The sequence below is a fragment of the Garra rufa genome, chromosome 15 (assembly GCF_049309525.1).
Source record: "Garra rufa chromosome 15, GarRuf1.0, whole genome shotgun sequence".
NCBI classification, from domain to species: Eukaryota; Metazoa; Chordata; class Actinopteri; order Cypriniformes; family Cyprinidae; genus Garra; species Garra rufa.
This window is the reverse complement of record NC_133375.1, coordinates 23,939,040-23,957,784: the sequence shown is the minus strand read 5'-3', so window position 1 is coordinate 23,957,784 and position 18,745 is coordinate 23,939,040. Positions and strand designations below refer to the sequence as shown.

The 18,745-nt window shown below is 35.5% G+C and overlaps 1 protein-coding gene across 1 annotated transcript; it reads left to right on the top strand.

Annotated features, from left to right (window-relative positions):
• The first annotated feature begins 5,575 nt into the window (after window positions 1-5,575).
• xpc (xeroderma pigmentosum, complementation group C) lies at window positions 5,576-17,846 on the top strand. Its single transcript, XM_073819004.1, has 14 exons — window positions 5,576-5,827; window positions 7,984-8,253; window positions 8,359-8,467; window positions 8,631-8,715; window positions 10,144-10,301; window positions 10,717-10,837; window positions 11,086-11,178; window positions 11,270-12,049; window positions 13,384-13,544; window positions 14,438-14,519; window positions 14,626-14,757; window positions 15,447-15,616; window positions 17,026-17,119; window positions 17,278-17,846. Exons 1-14 carry the CDS (start codon window positions 5,731-5,733, stop codon window positions 17,590-17,592), a joined length of 2,667 nt encoding a protein of 888 aa, XP_073675105.1. The 5' UTR covers window positions 5,576-5,730; the 3' UTR covers window positions 17,593-17,846.
• Window positions 17,847-18,745: the final 899 nt, after the last annotated feature.

Here is an 18,745-nt window from a genome sequence, read left to right as displayed (position 1 = left end):
AAACTCCGAGCGGCCCGACCGGCTGACTGACTGACTGACGCTGCTGTGCCCCGTGAAAGCGCCACTCTGATTGGGCGAGGCCACATCCACCTGCTGGCTCACAGTCGCCACTACCAATACCTATTCATGATCATCCGAACTGAGGCGCTGGAGCTGGAAACACGGGTTTTGGGCTCGGGATGACGTGTTCCGAGCCATGCTTTGGAATGAGGAATGCCGTTCCGCTAACTTTTCACCTCAGCCGCTTCCATGTTCTTTCTGGAGTCTGGAGGAGCAGCCGGACAGAGACTTTGACCGTTCATCATCTCGCTCCTGTCAGACTGCTGCGCCATGGCTCCTCTCATCCGATCACTGATATTATCGATCAAGGGCTCCTCTGTCTATCTCTGTCTGACTCACTTATCTCTTACAGGGCAAACTCGAGAAAAATGAGGCTACGTCAAACTGTTAAAACAGAGAAGCAGGTACTAGTATGGCACGCAATTTTAACATTTATTCTGAAAAATTTGTACTTGTAGCAATTAGTATTTATTATTATATTGCTAATATATATTTTACATAATTACTAGGAATTAATCTAATAGTGACTGGGTACTGTCTTACATTACATTTGATCAGTAACACTATTTATTAAATAGGTTATATTGGAACATATTCCAATAGTGACAATAATCTATTAAACTAGTCGCTAGTAATTACTCTTTTTGTATTTGTCACTGGTAACAAATTACACACTTTTGTAATTGAAACCTATGGAGATTTCTGGTTTAGACATCACCGTTAGTATGTATTTCCAGTTGATGATGCTACTGATTCCAGTTTTGCTAGTTTTACCTATTCATTATTCATTATAGTATTAGTTATTTTTTAGTTACTAGTAACTAGCCAGATTGACTATAACCTAATATACTAGTACCTATGAGACAGTATTGCAATAATAAAGTGAATAAGTTTTAGTAGTAGTCTAATATTTGGGAAATTTTAACTATTTGTAACTAGTGAGCTACTAAGAATAAATGTTAATCCAGCTTGCCATAGTAGCCTACCAGTGTGTAGTGAACAGAAATGTTGCAGGAATGTCACACGGACGTTTCCAGTCGTTTCATCATCATGCGTTGGTCATTCTAATGTCATGTATGACATGGTGACGAATTGCGCTGCTAGTTTTTTACGCACCGAACTGCACGTCAGCAGCCGAAGAACACAGCTCGACCTTCATCGCGATTTATAGTTTTCCTAATATAGGCTACTATGCGTTGTATTTGGTCTATTTTACAAGTTTTTTCTTCAGTGCAGAGTGGCTTGTCGGTTTGTAGCCTGCTCCTCCTGTTGCGCGTTTAGGTTGGAGAGAAAAGACTCAGGCGCCAGCATTTTCCCGTTTTACTCACAGACATCGCAGTGGCTGGACAACAGGTGCATGTGTAGGAGATCCGTGTTTTAATCAATGTACAGACTGTTGCCATCAACCTCCAAATGCATCGGTTTGGGTACAATAACGAAAATGTTAATTATTCCATTCACAAAAACAGCTTGCTTCTCACACTTTAGAAATCTAGCGCTATTTTTTTTTTTTTTAAGTTTAGGGATATGACGTTATTTTTGTCGATGTTGTGTCGGAAAGATTGTCCTGTAATGGTCACAACGGTAGTGGTGACGACTATTGCAGTGCGATATAATAGCACGGCAGATTTGTAATACCATACTCGTCCGGTGGAGGTCGCGCTACACCATCAATTCACCAGGAATTGCGTTTTCTGTGTATAGGCAAAAATATATTTGCTTATTATAAATGATTGAAAGCGATCTTGCTCGTTGCTCTTTGCCCCGTATGGCTTTTTATTCCTATCTGAGAATGCTCAGGACTCATATAGGGATGGAAGCCATGCAGGGCTGGGGGACTGTGTCGTCATGGAGACTTGGTGCCAACAACAGCGCACTTAATATGCCAATCATGTGACACGCATACACCTGTCCTGGCATCGGCTTCGGGCACAGATGCCCATTGAGTCTGGCTGGCTGCAGAGAGAATATCTGATTCTGCTCTGCCAATCAAGTCCACAGACGGTTCTCTGAAGTCTCACATTCGCGCGCACACACACACTGGCTGGACATCTGCTGCAAAGTGACGCTAAAACAGCTGTTCATTTGCATCAGCACCACCAGGTACACACACACACACACACACACACACACACACACACACACACACACACACACACACTCAAAGCCAGGCCCAAATGTTAATGAACTTGACTGAATGAGGTTAATGTCCTGTATGATACAAACTGCAGCGATTTTGAATATATAAAAAACATAATTTTATATAGCACAGACTTCTATGAAAGACAAGCTAGTATCATAAAACATCAGTAATATGATCATATGTATGATGTTTATATATTTGATACATACCACGCTGATTAACTGTGTCCCCCCGTGTTCATTATGGCTCAAATCTTAACAAACGTAACCTTCAAATAATAAAAAAAATAACTGTAAAGTTGTCTGTGTGGTCATTTATTCATTAATAGAACATAAAATGTGCTGTCAAATGATTTAATCGCGATTAATCGCATCCAAAATAAACGTTTTTTTATAGGCTATGTGTGTGTACTGTGTATATTCGTTACATATATATATGCATACACAATATATACACACATGCATATATTTAATACATATATATTTATATTAAAATGTTTATATATTAAATATATATATATATATATATATATATATATATACAAATTACATTAATATAAATATATTCATGTAAATATTTTTAAAAGTGTGTGTAATATGCATAGTATATACTGTGCACGTTTTGCATATAGCTATCATGTAAAGCAAAACGTTTATTTTGGATGCAATTAATCGTGATTAGTCGTTTGTAATATGTCCAGATGTTTTACTTCAAAGTTTACTTGTAATTTCCATTCTCAAAAGTGATAATGAGTTTGCATTTGACAGTTACTATTATCCACTTATACACACAAGTACATGTAAGTATGAAAATGAATTACTATTGAACAAATATTAGTTCAAGCTCATTATAATTACAATAGTAAACAATATCTGAACTAACCACTTTTCTCTTCGGTTTAGACAGATCTGGCTACTGGGCATGCGAACATCAGTCTAACGTTATTTTTATCACACTGTACAACAATAATACTGTTTTTGAATTATAGTAAGGGCTAAGTTTAGGGTTGGGGTAGGTGTAGACGTTAAAAAAACACAGTCTAATAAGTAGAAAAATTTATTTCATTGTTAGTTTCCGGTCTGAGCTGTATCCCTTCTAGCCACAACCTTTCTCTTCCTGTATGATTGTGCGCGGCCATTTGTAAATTGTACAGTTGCGACTTCCGGTCTCGTCTATTCCTCCAGCTATTTTTAACTACAAAACAGCTCGTTTTGCTGCTTGATATTGCAGATTAGTGTGTCTTACCACATTATGTTAATTTATTATATTAGAGCAAACAGTTTTACCATTTACAGCATGTTATTTTTCTCGTCATTGAAGTCTCACTACTTCCGCGTTGTTGAAAAAGGTTGTGGGTTGCGGAAGCAGAGGTGTAAAATACTTGAGTAATTTTACTTGATTACTGTGCTTAAGTATTATTTCGGGGGATTTGTACTTTACTCAAGTACAAATTAAACTGACTACTTGTGCTTGCTTACATTTCTGAAGAAAATATATTACTTTTTACTCCCTACAATTTTATTTAATCTTGAAAAGTAGGCCTACATTACATTTTTATTGTATCTTATGCACATCAATGGTAAACGGAAGCTCAAACGTAGTTACGACTTTTATCAGGTAAATGGCTGGCTTTAAAACTTCACCATCAAATCTGAGGAAGCATATTGACGTAGCAAAATTGCATTCCCCCCCCCCCCCTGTTTTGATAGAGGCATTAGTTGTGTAATATATTAGCTGAATGCACAACTTTGAGTGCAAATAAAATCAGTGACAAGAATTTAAATACAATTAATATTTTTGTGGGATTTTTTAAAATTAAATGTTACAAATCTCCCAAAAAAATTTAAACAAACATTGTTTGTTAAATTAATTCTAATTGATGTTTAGTCATGTTCTTACCAGATAGTGGATAGGTTGCATTTGCAATGTGATTATATGACACACTGAGTAGGAATTAATATTTTTAAAATCTTAATAATTACATGATTTGCTCATGAATTAATCTAATAAGTCATAAACAATTAAAAGATTAATTATCCTTTTAGACAGTGACATTGAATAGACAACACAAAAAGTGGCCTTACAAAATGTTAATAATGTTTTATGTTTTAATTCTATGAGTCGCCTCATTAATTCAACACATTATTGTATTCTGCATCACATCTTGCTCTACAAAGGGATAGTTTACCTAAAAATGAAAATTGAACCTCTGTCATCCCAGATGTGTATGACTTCCTTTCTTTAGAGGAACACAAGCAAAGATTTTTAGTCTATATAATGCAAGGGGACAGGACCACTTCAGAAACCACCCAAAGTGAACATGACGGTCAAGATTAAAATATTAGTATTCGTATTCTTATTCATTTCACTTAAGAAGACCCTGATTCAGCGGAGGTTGCATAAATTAGTCATATTCACTTTGTGTAGAGTTTTTGAAGTGTCATTTTTGGATGTCCCATACACTTGTGTTGAAAGATGATTTTTTTAGTGTTCATCTGATAAATGAAACTCATATGGGATGGCATGAGGGTGGAAAGGATGGAGTTTTAATTCCTTTTCTTGTATTTTTTTTCCTGATGTGCTTCATTTTAATTGTTGTTGTTGCACTAGATATACGTGTTTAACCTGTGCCACTGCGTTTTGTTTTGTTCTCTCCCTTTAACCATACTTCTGTATGTCTGTCAGAAAAAAAAGTACTTTTACTTTTTCAGTACTTGAGTATAATTTAAAGTTGTACTTTTTTACTTTTTTACTTTTTTACTTTTTTTACTTGTACTCAAGTATGTTTTTGGCCAGATACTTGTACTTTTAATTGAGTAAAATTTTCACTGAGTATCTGTACTTTCACTTGAGTAAAATTTTTGAGTACTTTTTACACCTCTGTTCAGAAGTCAGATATGTGGCCCTGGGCCACAAACCCAGTCATAAGGGAAGCTGAAAGCTGGATAAATATGCTTTCCATGAATGTATGGTTTGTTAGGATATGACAATATTTGGCCGAGATACAACTATTTGAAAATCTGGAATCTAAGGGTACCAAAAAAATCTAAATATTTTGAGAAAATCGCCTTTAAATTCGTCCAAATGTTCATATTACTAATCAAAAATTAAGTTTTGATATACTTACGGTAGGAAATTTGCAAAATATCTTCATGGAACATGATATTTACTTAATACTCTAAAGATTTTGGCATAAAGGAAAAAATACATATGATGTTACAGGAATAACTACAGTAAAATAAGCTTATACGACAACGCCTCCTAGCGTTTAAATCATCACATTACTCGGTCTACTACCCAGAATACTACTCATTCTTTAGTAGAAGCGGATGTGACGTATACGGATCCCTTGCAACCAAAGTGCATGCTTTTCAGTGTTATGAAAGGTGGGAGGTGATTTTGTTGGGTAACAGTGGTCTTTAGGTTACATTACATAAATCGACGTGTAATGCAAGTCTCTCTGTTTCCCTCTATACACCAGAGTTAATTTATCCTGAAACTACCGGCGATCTCTCAGCAGCGGCAGAATGGCAAAGAGAAAAGAGACACCGCAGAAAAGCGACACAAAGAAGCCGAAGCAGATTGCAAAGAACAAATCGGCATCCAAAACACAAAAAACCAAAGGTATCTGCGCTTCATGATGCTCAAACCCAAAATCAAAACTAGTCGCTAAGATAAAATGCAGCTTTGCAGCTGAACAGCTAAATGAATGAACTGTAATAGTGAATGTAGTGCACGGTTGATGCAGACAGCTGCAGTGTGCAGGTGTGAAGTAACTCTCGCTTGAGTTCTCTTGTGTAGCGTGTTATTAACTGGTGCACTTAAATGAAAACATCCCATCTTGTCAGTTCTTGTCTCTGTGTCATCAATGTTTGACAGGATTGTGGGCGTGTCCACAAATGTGATCAAATGGATCAAATGTGTGTTTTGGGTGCTTTAGGCATAGTGTATTTGAATACTCTGACACAGAAGTCTTTAGATTTTATAATGACAAGGACCCCCCAAAAATGATGTTCCTTTTGTGACAGACTTTTTCCTAAAATATTATATAAGTATTATACAAATATTAAATGTCATATACATTGTATGTAGCAGTGTCATAAGATACAAAAATTTTTATTGTAAATTTAGATGCATTTTTACCTAGTTTTTTTTAAATGTATGTCGTTTTATGTTTTTTGCCTTTCAGTTTTAGTTCAGTACACTACCAGTCAAAAGTAAGATTTTTAATATTTTTTTTAAAGAAGTCTCACTAAGCCTGCATTTGATCCAAAGTACAGCCCAAACAGTACAATATTAAAATATTTTTACTATTTAAAATAACTTTTGTGTTTGAATATATTTTAAAATTTAAAAAACGTATTCCTGTGGTTTAAAAGCTGAATTTTTAGCATCATTAATTTGATCCTTCAGAAATATATTCTGAAATAATATTCTGATTTGCTGCTCAAAAAAATATTTGTATCATGTATAATAGAAAGTTCAAAAGAACAGAATTTGTCTGAAATAGAATTTTTTTTGAAACCTTATAAATGTATTTATCATCACTTTTGATCAATTTAAAGCATCCTTGCTGAATAAAAGTATTGATTTCTATAATTTCCTTCCTCCCAAAAAAATGTAAAATAAAAAAATGATACTGACTTCAAGCTTTTGAGTGGTATAGTGTATAATGTTACAAAAGCTTTGTATTTCAGATAAATGCTGACTTTTGGATCTTTCTATTCATCAAAGAATCCTGAAAAAAAAAATGACTCAACTGTTTTAAATATTGATGATGATAATAATAATAGAAAAAAATGATTGAACAGCAAATCAGCATATTAGAAGGATTTCTGAAGGAAATTATAGTTAATATACATTTTAATAGTAAAAATATTTCACAATATTACTAATAGCTTTTGCTTCATTTTGGATCAAATAAATGCAGGCTTGGTGAGCAGAAGAGACTTATTTAAAGAATCTTAAAAAGTCTAAAAACATTTAGTGTAGTGTACATTAAGTTAAACTTAATTATAATGAGAAATATTGCTTTGGCAACTAGCTAAATTATTTTTTTATTGTATTCCAGTTAACATTTATATTTTAAGTAATGAAAATGTTTTGTTTAATGGTTTTAGTTTTAGTTATCTATAACACTGACACAAATAAGACAAAAATATAGGTCTGTTATGAATAAATAAATGACACTAAAACAGCCATTAGGTGGCAGCAAGTCCTTGTTTTAATGAGTGATTAATTGAATCATACATTCAAACGATTCATTCAAAATGGCTGATTCATTTAGAAATGAAGCATCATTGAATCATTGACTCAAATGATTAATTCAAAAACAGATTCTTTAAGGAACGAAACATCACACAACACACATGTTTTGATCCGGGAACTGTTTTCGTCTGCTAAACAGAAAAAAGAAAATATTGCGTCTAAAATGTAACATAGAGGGATATTTTTTCCTTTCATAACTTGAATTATAGGGGCATTAATAGGCACTTTTTTGCAAAGCGAGTGACATACTTGATAAAGTGTACTCGATAAGGTACCAGCACATGGAATTATTCTTGGCATTGCAAAGAAGGGCAGATCATTTTTAATTTCCAAAAACTATATAGAGATTTACTTTATTTTATACTGTTGAAAACTGTCAGTTTAATAAAACAATGTTAAAAAATGTAATAACGAAAGAGTAATCATTCTGTATAAAGGAAAGATATGCTGTCTGCTCTCTAGTACATCTTTGTCCTGCTGTCATCCATGACCTGTTTGTTTGTTTGTTTCAGAAAATGGTAAGGTGGGCAAAAACAACCGCAAAAACTCCAAAGTGGTGTCTCGTGCATCCAAAAAGATCAAAGATTCCTCTGATGAGAGGAAAAGCAAGTACTTCCAGGACAGTGAAGTTAAAACCGAAGAGCCAGAGGACATGAGTGACCACAGTGAGGAGATGAGTCCTAAGCTCATAGAGCACTCATCACCATCAAAACAAATCAAAGGAGACAAGGAAGAGAGTGAGGATGAGGATGAGGATGAGGAGGACTGGGAGGAAGTGGAAGGTACATAGTGTTTTTTTGTCAATCAGACATGTTTGACTGTCCTCTATGTTGTCATGTTTTTTACCACTCTAATGCTACCCTTTTTTGAACTGTGTCCTTTCTCAGAAATGGCCGAACCGCTGGGGCCTGTGGACTCGACTGAACTAGCAGTTGAGTCAAAACCTGTGGAGATTGAGATCGAGACTCCGGACATGGCTCGCAAGAGACAGAGGAAGTGAGTGTTTGTGATAGAGTTTAACAAGGAGCAGATTGCCAAGTGATGAAATTCTTTAGTGTGGTAAATGGCCACAAGATAGTTGCAGTCGTGTTCATGAGAGGAGCAGTGATAGTCAGACAGATAAAAAGGAAAGTCCTAACACCATGACAACTGTTTCCAGGGAGAAGAGGAAAGCAGAGTTTGAAACTTACCTTCGTCGAATGATGAAGCGATTTAACAAGGACCTGCTGGTGGATACCCACAAGGTATGTGTGTGTATTTCTGTGGGAGTTTTTATTTGCAGTTAAATCAACTGAATATACGCACTACCATTCAAAGGTTTTAGGGTTGATAAGAGTTTTTAGAAGTCTTTTACACTCACCAAGGTTTCATTTGCCGTTCAAAAGTTTGAGACCAGCAAGATTTGTAAAGAAGTCTTATCTGCTCATCAGGGCTGCATTCATAAGATTAAAAATACAGAAAAAACAGTAATAATATGAAATATTATTGAAATTAAAAATAGTGGTTTTCTATGTTAATATACTTTAAAGTAGAATTTATTCCTGTGATGCAAATCTGAATTTTCAGCATCATTACATCAGTCTTCAGTGTCACATGATCCTTTAGAAATAATGTAATATGCTGATTTATTATCAATGTTGGAAACAGTTGTGCTACTTAAAAAAAAATTTGGGAACCTGTGATACGTTTTTCAGGATACTTTGATGAATAAAATGTTAAAAAGAGCAGCATTTATTTGAACCATTCAAAGTTTGGGTCAGTAAATGTTTTCTTTTATTCTTTATTTAGCAAAAATGTGTTAAATTGATAAAAAGTGATAGTGAACTTATGTTGTTTTCTAATTGATGTTAAAATTTCTATTTTGAATAAACACTGTTCTTTTTAACTTTTTATTCATTAAAAAAATGAAATAAGTATCACAAGTTCTAAAATAAATATCAAGCAGCACAACACAAAAGTAATATGGCTGATGAAGCTTTGCATCACAGAAATAAATTGTATTTTAAAATATATTCAAATAAAAAAACACTATTTTAAATTGCTATAATATTATCAATATTACTTTTTTTGTATTTTTGATCAAATAAATGGATCTTTGATGAGCATTTAATAAGATGAGCATCTTTAAAAAGCATTAAAAATCGCATTGATCCCAAACTTTTTAATGGCAGCGTATATAGTTAAATAAATATTATTACAAGTAACTCTTACCTTTTTTTTTTTTTAACAAAAAATGCTGAATTTCCTCAGTGTCATATGGTTCTTCAGAAATCATTCTAATATGTTGATTTGAGACCCAAAACCATTTCTTCTTATTATGTTAAAAACAGGTTTGCTGTTTGATATTTTTGTGAAAACGGCGATAACTTTTTCAGAATTCTTTGATGAATAGAAACAGCAGGAACAGCATTTATTTGAAATTTAATTTTTGGCATGTAAAGTCTTTCCTGCCACTTTTTTATACGACCACTTATCCTAAATAAAATTATCAATATCTATTAAAAAAATCTTTCTGATCCTAAACATTCAAATGATAGAACCATATCCAACAATATAATTTACATCTGTTTTTATTGCAGTAAAATGTAGTATTTTTTGATCTAAGTGTTTTGGCTACTTTTTTATTGCTTGTATTGTACTAGTGTATGATTTCTCATTTACTCTGTCAACAGGTCCACCTACTTTGCTTGTTGGCCAGCGGTTTGTTCCGAAACAGACTGTGCTGTGAGTCTGACCTGTTGGCTATTGCTTTGTCAATACTGCCTGCCCATTTTACCACACTTGCCAAGAAACGCATAAACAATGGCTTCCTAGAGGGGCTTTTTAAATGGTAAGCCTGATTTGTCTTCTTGTAAGTATTTCACTTTAGTTAAGTTAAAGCGATCTTCCTCCCAAAAATACAAAGTCTGTCAATATTCACTCATTCTGATGTTGTTCCAAAAGTATATGCGTTTCTTTTTTTTTCTGTGGAACATAAAAGAAGATATTTTGAGAAATTTTTCAGTACAGTGGAAGTCAGTTGACTACTGAATTACCAACATTCTCTAAAATATCTTCCTTTGTGTTCCAAATAAGAAAACATCCTACAGGTTTAGAACCATTATGAAGGTGAGTATCATAAGGTTCACAATTTACATCTGGCCATGAAAATATGTATTTGCAAAAGACACAAGTTCAATCAGCTATTCCTGTGCTATGTACAAATATTGTATTGATAATCTCTAATCGTTGTAAATTAATCACAGGTTTCAAGCCACATTCACATTAAACCCTGCCTTACCTGAGGAGAAGGAGGTGGATTTGAGGACGGTGCTGGAAAAGCGAATTGAATGTTTATCAGCAAGGGACCATGAGGAGATGACCTATGTGAGGGAGATTTCACTTTCTTTGAGATTGTGTAAAAAAAAAACACTGTTCAAACGTTTGGGGTTGGTAAGGTTTTTGTTTAGCAATTTTGAAGTCTCTTATGTTCACCAAGGCTGCATGTATTTGATTAGAAATTATATAATATGGTCTATAAGATAAGTCTCCTGGAATAAAAAATCTTACTAACCCCAGACTTTTGAAAAGAAGTGTAATGTTCTTCAACTAACCTGTGATCCCACTTCCTGTAGCTGTTCTTATTGGTGCTGCGGTCATTGCGACTCTTCTGTCGGTTGGTTCTGTCACTGCAACCTCTTCCTCTGAAGCCACCACCTGCCAGCAAGGTGATGTTTGGATTATTATTGTGTAACTTTTGCTTGTGTACAAATTATTACTTTGTGTTTTTGATGTATCGAGCATGTTTATTGTTTTCAGAACAAGACGACACCTACCAAAAGCTCTTCAGAAAAAGATCAGTCTGAAAAATCCTCCCCAGAGTCCAAGATATCTCCTGGATCCAAACGCCCTTCATCAGCCCGTAAAGCTGCAGTAAAAGAGGAAAGAGGTGGAAAGCGAAAGAAGAAGAAAGAGGAAGGTGAAGAGAAAGAAGCAGCAGGAGGACAGAAACCCAAAAACAGAAGAAGAAGAAGTGTAGCCTCAAAAGTGTCATACAAAGAAGACAGCAGTGAGGAGGAAGGGGACCAGAGTGAGGAAGAGTTTCAGCCATCCATTGAGGACGACAGTGAAGACTCTGACGGGGCTATGAAAGTATGCAGAAAGTCGAAGGTGAAAGGAAAAGGTCAGGCTCCTCGGAGGTCGAGCGAGGTCAAACAGGAAGAGGAAAGCGAAGAGGAAGAAGAAGAAGAAGAGGAGGAAGAAGAAAAGCAGGTGAAGAAACAAAGATGTAAAAGAAAGGAAGGGAAAGGGGTGGATGAGTGGTTGGAGGTTTATTTGGAGAGTGCTGGGAAGTGGGTTTGTGTCGATGTGGATCAAGGTGTTGGCCAACCGCAGCTCTGCTCCGATCAGGCCACTCAGCCGATAACTTACGTGGTGGGTGTTGATGACGAAGGGTACCTGAAAGATCTTAGCAGCAGGTATGACCTCACGTGGCTGACGTCTTCACGCCGACGGCGCGTCGACTCAGAATGGTGGGAGGAGACTATGGAGCTCTACAAGTCTCCAGATACTGAGAGAGGACAGAAGGAGGATCAGGAGGTATGTATCCTTCAAGTTTGGAAATTTCATTTTTAAATATATTACTATAGAAAACTGTTATTTTTTTATTTATTATTGTATTTACTGTGTTTTTGATCAAATAAATGCAGCCTTGGTGACCTTAAAGGTCCCATATTGTCAAAATCGAAATTTCCTGGCTTTTTTCATGATAACTAGGAGCTATGTAACTACCATATGAGTTTCAAAACAGTCAATCCACAGTAAACTGCACACAGCCTGCTTAAAGTAGCTGTTCATTTTCACGAGCCGCTGTGACTTCCGCAAAGATGTGACGTCCGATCTACATTGCTAAGCAACAACACGAAAGCAAGTCGAGAAAACCCTGTTCAGTCGATAGATGTCGAAACTACATCATTGCACAGGCTTCAGAACAATGTGAATATAAGAGACCAGAGGCACGTCAACTTCAGCCTCTTTCACACAGCGATTCCGGTAAATACACGGATAATGTTTCCCATGATTTGTTCCGGAGTTGTTTGATTTAGTTCATTCACAGTTGTTTTCCGGAATCTGTGCGTGCTTTACACACAACCCATAAAGACATGTGACGTTTGGATGTGAGATGTAATGCGACGCGTACGTTTCACTAAACTGAAACTAACCTGAACAAACTGTGCTTCAGCGCTGATAGTGAGGAGCTGGCTCTGCCCGATCGCCGCTTCATTCCACTTTGCACGTATTTTTTCGTCGTGAAGAGTCACATGATAACGTGCATCATCACTACAACACTGCCTTTATGGTTCTGGCTTTTGTTCACACAGCGCTCGTTCCCGTACTTTTCCAGAATCAGCGCGCATTGTGAAAGGGGCTTTACTAAAGCAACAGTTATGTAGCTTACTGCATTCGGTGTTTGAAAAAGAAAAAACATTAATGATCATTCTGAAATATCGTGTTGAGTATCAGCAAGCTAGGCTCTCTCTATGGCTCTGGGCTCGGCTAAAGCATACATGACCGTAGTTACCTGTGATTGGCCTGGCTGTGCGTCACTCAGAAAACAACAGGCCAATCAGAAGAGAGGCTCATGAATATTAATTAGATGGGCTAAAATCGACCTGTTTTTGACAGAGCTCCTAAAAAAGGAGCTGTAAAAATATATTGAGATGGATTTTGGCACTTATACCGCAAATATATATTCTTAAGGACATCAACAACTAAAATAAACCTCCAGAAATGTGTACAATATGGGACCTTTAAGAGATGTCTTTTAAAGAAAATCTTACTGACCCTAAACTTTTTGAGTGGCAGAGTACACACTTAGATGTCTATATCACACATGATGTCTATTAAGACTCCGCTGTGCTCCTCATCCACAGATGCAGGCAAAGTTATTGGACAAGCCACTGCCAACATCCATTTCAGAATACAAGAACCATCCACTGTATGCACTAAAGAGGCACATGCTTAAATACGAGGCACTCTACCCCGCTACAGCTGCTGTCTTGGGGTACTGCAGAGGAGAGCCAGTTTATTCACGGTAAACTCTATATAGTTTTTTTGCATACAAGTTAATATACAGTTGATGTCGAAAGCTTACATACACCTTGCAGAATCTGCAAAATGCAAAAAGAAGATCCATCTTTTCACACTGAAGACAACTGAGGGACTCATATGCAACTATTACAGAAGATTCAAATGCTCACTGATGCTCCAGAAGAAAAAATTATGCATTAAGACCCAGGGTGTAAACTTTTGAACAGAATGAGGATATATATATATATATATATATATATATATATATATATATTTATTTATATATATATATATACATTTTCCTTATTTTGCCTAAATATCATATTTTTTTCCATTTAAAATTGCCCTTCAGAATCTACAGAAGATACGTACATGTTTCCCAGAAGGCAAAATAAGTTCAATTTACCCTGATCTTTAAATTCAAGATTAACGCATTGTGAATAATCCTTTGAAAATCTGCTTTAGAAGAAACATTGTTACTATGATCCTTTTTTAACATTTTATATTTTTAGTTTTTTTACTTATTTACTTTTACTAAATTTTTAGTAATTTTGTTATGTGCGTTTGTCTTTTTATTAGTTCTCTTAAAAACATTCTATATGTCTAGTTTTTTTAGTATGTCTTATTTTCTAATTTACGTGTAAGCTTATACGTTTGTGTTTTTCTAATTGAATTTAATTTTATTTGACCTTCATTGAAATTATTGACATTTTTTTAAATAGTTTGGTTAATAACAATGTCATTGAGTGTCAGATAATGGTAAAGGTGATCAAAACCATTATAAAATCATTCTGCACATACATTATGTTCTTATTCTGTCAGTGTTTCCAAAATCTGAGACATCATAATAAATAAAAATGGAGGCCATTTGTGATTATGATGTTAATTTATTTTTAGAGACTGTGTGCACACACTACATTCTAGAGACACCTGGCTAAAGGAAGCAAGAACTGTTCGACTAGGAGAGGAGCCGTACAAGGTCTGTTCTGGTCATGATTTAACATTTTTTTCACATGTATTTGACCTTTTTACAATAAATGATATTACTTTTTTAAAGCTAATTTTCTAAAGCTAATGTCTGTCAGATGGTGCTTGGTTTTTCCAACCGTTCTCGAAAAGCCAGGATGATGTCCGAAGAAAAAAATGTCAAAGATCTGCCTCTCTTCGGACTCTGGCAAACTGAAGAATACCAGCCTCCAATTGCCGTTGATGGCAAAGTGAGTTCAATCTTCCAGAATAAAATTGTCCTTATAATTCACTCTCCCCTATGTCATCCAAGATGTTCATGTCTGTCTTTCTTCAGTAGAAAAGAAATTAGGGTTTTTGAGGAAAACATTACAGAAGTTTTCTCCATATAGTGGACTTCAATGGGACCCAACAGTCTGAAGGTCCAAATTGCAGTTTCAATGCAGCTTCAAAAAGCTCTACACAATCCCAGCTGGCGAAACGACAGGCCATTTTCTGAGAAAAAAAACAAACAAAAAAAAACACAAATGCTCGTTTTGCACTAGCTCTGTGATGCGCATGCGTGTCTGCTAGTGCAAGACCAGCATTTGTGGTTGTATTTATTATTAGAAAATGACCTAGATAAACCCTTATTCCTGGCTGGGATCATGTAGAGCCCTTTGAAGCTGCTTTGAAACTGCAATTTGGACCTTCAACCCATTCATCCCCATTGGAGTCCACTATATGGAGAAAAATCCTGGAAGGTTTTCCTCAAAAACCTTTGACTGAAGAAAGAAAGACATGGACATCTTGGATGACATTGGGATGAGTACATTTTCAGAATTTTTTTCTAGAAGTAAAACTTTAATAAAGTTAAATGTAATTAACATATTTGAGTAAGATCTACTGATATTTTATTTGCTGGTGTGCTAATATGAATTTATATGTGTGTATGTTTCAGGTACCACGTAATGAGTTCGGGAACGTGTACATGTTCAAGGAATGCATGTTACCCGTAGGATGTGTTCACCTGCATTTGCCAAATCTGCACAGAGTGGCTCGAAAACTGAACATAGACTGTGCTGCGGCAGTGACAGGTTTTGATTATCATTGTGGATATGCACATGCAGTGTAAGTTGGAGTGTTTTTATGTGTTTGCAATAACATGTCCTAACTTTGTGGAATCTGATAAAAGCTATCTCCTTCCATGTACATGTTTTGTTGAGCCACAACTGTCACATTCCACAACAGATTCACATTCAGTGTTTTTTTCGTTCTGTAAGAAATGGCCAGTGCTTGTTCCATTAATTCATGATACATGATCAATACATGATCAAAGGAATAAGAGTGTATTGTGCATGAATAGAGTACTTACAGTTAAAGTCAAAAGTTTACATACACCTAGCAGAATCTGCTAAATGTTAATTACTTTACCAAAATAAGAGAGATCATACAAAATGTGTAATTTTTTTAGTACCGACCTGAATAAGATATTTCTCATAAAAGACATTTATATATCCATGTTACACGTTACATTACAGTCCACACAAGAAAATAATAATTGAATTTATAAAAAGGACCCCGTTCAAAACTTGATTCTTCATACCGTGTTGTTACCTGAATGATCCACAGCTGTTTTTGTTTTTTTTTGGTTAGTGGTAATTCTTCATGAGTCTCTTGTTTGTCCTGAACAGTTAAACTGTCTGCTGTTCTTCAGAAAAATCCTTCAGGATCCACAAATTCTTTGGTTTTTCAGAATTTGTGTGTATTTGAACACTTTCTAACAATGACTGTATGGTTTTGAGATTCATCTTTTCACACTGAGGACAACAGAGGGACTCATATGCAACTATTACAGAAGGTTCAAACACCCACTGATGCTTCAGAAGGAAAAATAATGCATTAAAAGCCAGGTGTAAACTTTTGAACAGAATGAAGGTGTGTACTTTTTTCTTATTTTGCCTAAATACCATATTTTTTTATTTAGTACTGACCTTCAGAAGCTACAGATGATACTTACATGTTTCCCAGAAGACAAAATCAGTTAAATTTACCCTGATCTTCCAATTTGAAAAGTTTTCACCCTCCCAGCTCTTAATGCATTGTGTTTCCTTCTGGAGCATCAGTGAGGCTTGAACCTTCTATAATAGTTGCATATGAGTCCCTCAGTTGTCTTCAGTGTGAATCTCAAAATCATACAGTCATTGTTGGAAAGGGTTCAAATACACAAAAATACTGAAAAACCAAAGAATCTATGGGACCTGCAAGATTTTTTCTGAATAACATTGGCCAGTTTAACTGTTCAAGACAAGCAAGGAACTCAACCACCACTAAAAAAAAAAAAAAACACAGCTCATTCAGGTAACAACTGTATAAAGAATCAAGTGTATGCAAACTTTTGAACAGGGTCATTTTTATAAATGTAACTATTCTTTTCTCTTGTGGACTATATGTAAATGTCTTTATGCAAAATAAGACTTCAACTGTATATGGTATGAATGTAAAAAAATAAATAATTTGATTGGCTCAATATATTTCAGTAACGATGGCTATATAGTTTGTGAAGAACACCAAGAAATCTTGAAAGCAGCCTGGGAAAATGAGCAAGATATCCAGCAGAAGAAAGAACAAGAGGTGTGTTGATTTCTTGATCACAGCATCACCATCTTAAACACTCTTTACCTTTAAAACACTTTACCTAACGTTGCAGAAATATTTTAGCTAGGAAGTAGTACTTTTGATTATACAGTGAACAATGTGTGTTATAAATTTTATGGTGATTCTCTTAACAGAAACGTGAGAAGCGTGCGGTGGCTAACTGGACACTGCTGGTCAAAGGCCTGTTGATAAAAGAGAGGCTGAAGCGTCGCTATGGGCAACAGGGGCTGGCATCAGGGGCGGGGCTTACGCAGGGAAAAGAAGGCGGGGCTGAAGGACTGTCCTCGGATGAGGAGGAAGAGGGCGGGGCTCAGACAGCTCCACCATCTCTGGCTACTTCATGGCCGCAGAACAGGCAAGAGGAACAAGAGGAAAAGATTGTAAGGCGTGTAACTAAACGAGAGAAACGTGGAGAAGAGAAACATCTCTTCCCTTTTGAAAAAGTGTGACTGAATTTGCCCTTTGTTATATCACCTTCCTTATCCTCCTTTTTAAATGCATTTATAAGCATGTATTATCTGTAACTGTGAGCTGTACTGTACATCTCTGTCCTCAACCTTTTTACAACTGCAATAGCTGCCTATGCAGGGAGATTTGAAAATGTCAAGCATTTCTTTCATTATCTTTTCAGACTGTACATTTGTTTTTGTATCAAAATACATATTTTTATAGAACATGCTGTTAAAAAAATAAACAAATAATATGTTGCAGCTATTTGTGTCTGTGAATTATGATTTACAGATGTCTAGTTTGGTAACGTCTTTCTCTCTTTGTTGGTGCCACCTAGTGATCTGGTGCACACAGTAGTGTTTTTGGCTATAAATTTGGGAAAACAAATTTAATTTGGAGGTATCTTGACATCAGGTTATACAGTTAATTATATAGTCCATATATTAGCACATTTTTAAACTGTCAACTTGAAATAACTTAAGTTAAAACTGTTAAAGCTGCAATGAAAGAGAAAGAGCTTAATTTTTCCAGATCTTTTCATCTATATCAGAGTGTTATGGGTTGGTTGGGGGTTCAATTCAGCAGTTGTTGGTTGAATTTTGAATCAGTTAATTACAAAACATGCATTTAAAAAAATAATATATATACAGCTCACTGATGCTTCAGAAGGAAAAACAAAGAGCCAGGGGTGTAAACTTTTGAATGGAATGAGGATTTGTACATTTTTCTTATTTTTTTTCATTTAGTACAGAAAGATACAGAAGATATTACATGTTCCCCAGAAGACAAAATAAGTTAAATTTACCCTGATCTTCATCATGTTTCCTTCTGAGAATCCCTCAGTTGTCCTCAGTGTGAAAAGATGGATCTCAGAATCATAGAGTCATTGTTGGAAAGAGTTCAAATACACAAAAATGCTGAAAAACCAAAGTATCTATAGGACCTGCAAGATTTCTAAAGAACAGCGGGCTAGGAACTCATGAACAACTGTCGCTAAACAAACAAAAAAACAACAACAGCTGTGGATCATTCGGGTAACAACACAGTATTAACAATCAAGTGGATGTAAACTTTTGAACAGGGTCATTTTCATAAATTCAACTAATATTTTCTCTTGTAGACTATATGTAAACGTCGTTTATGTGAAATATC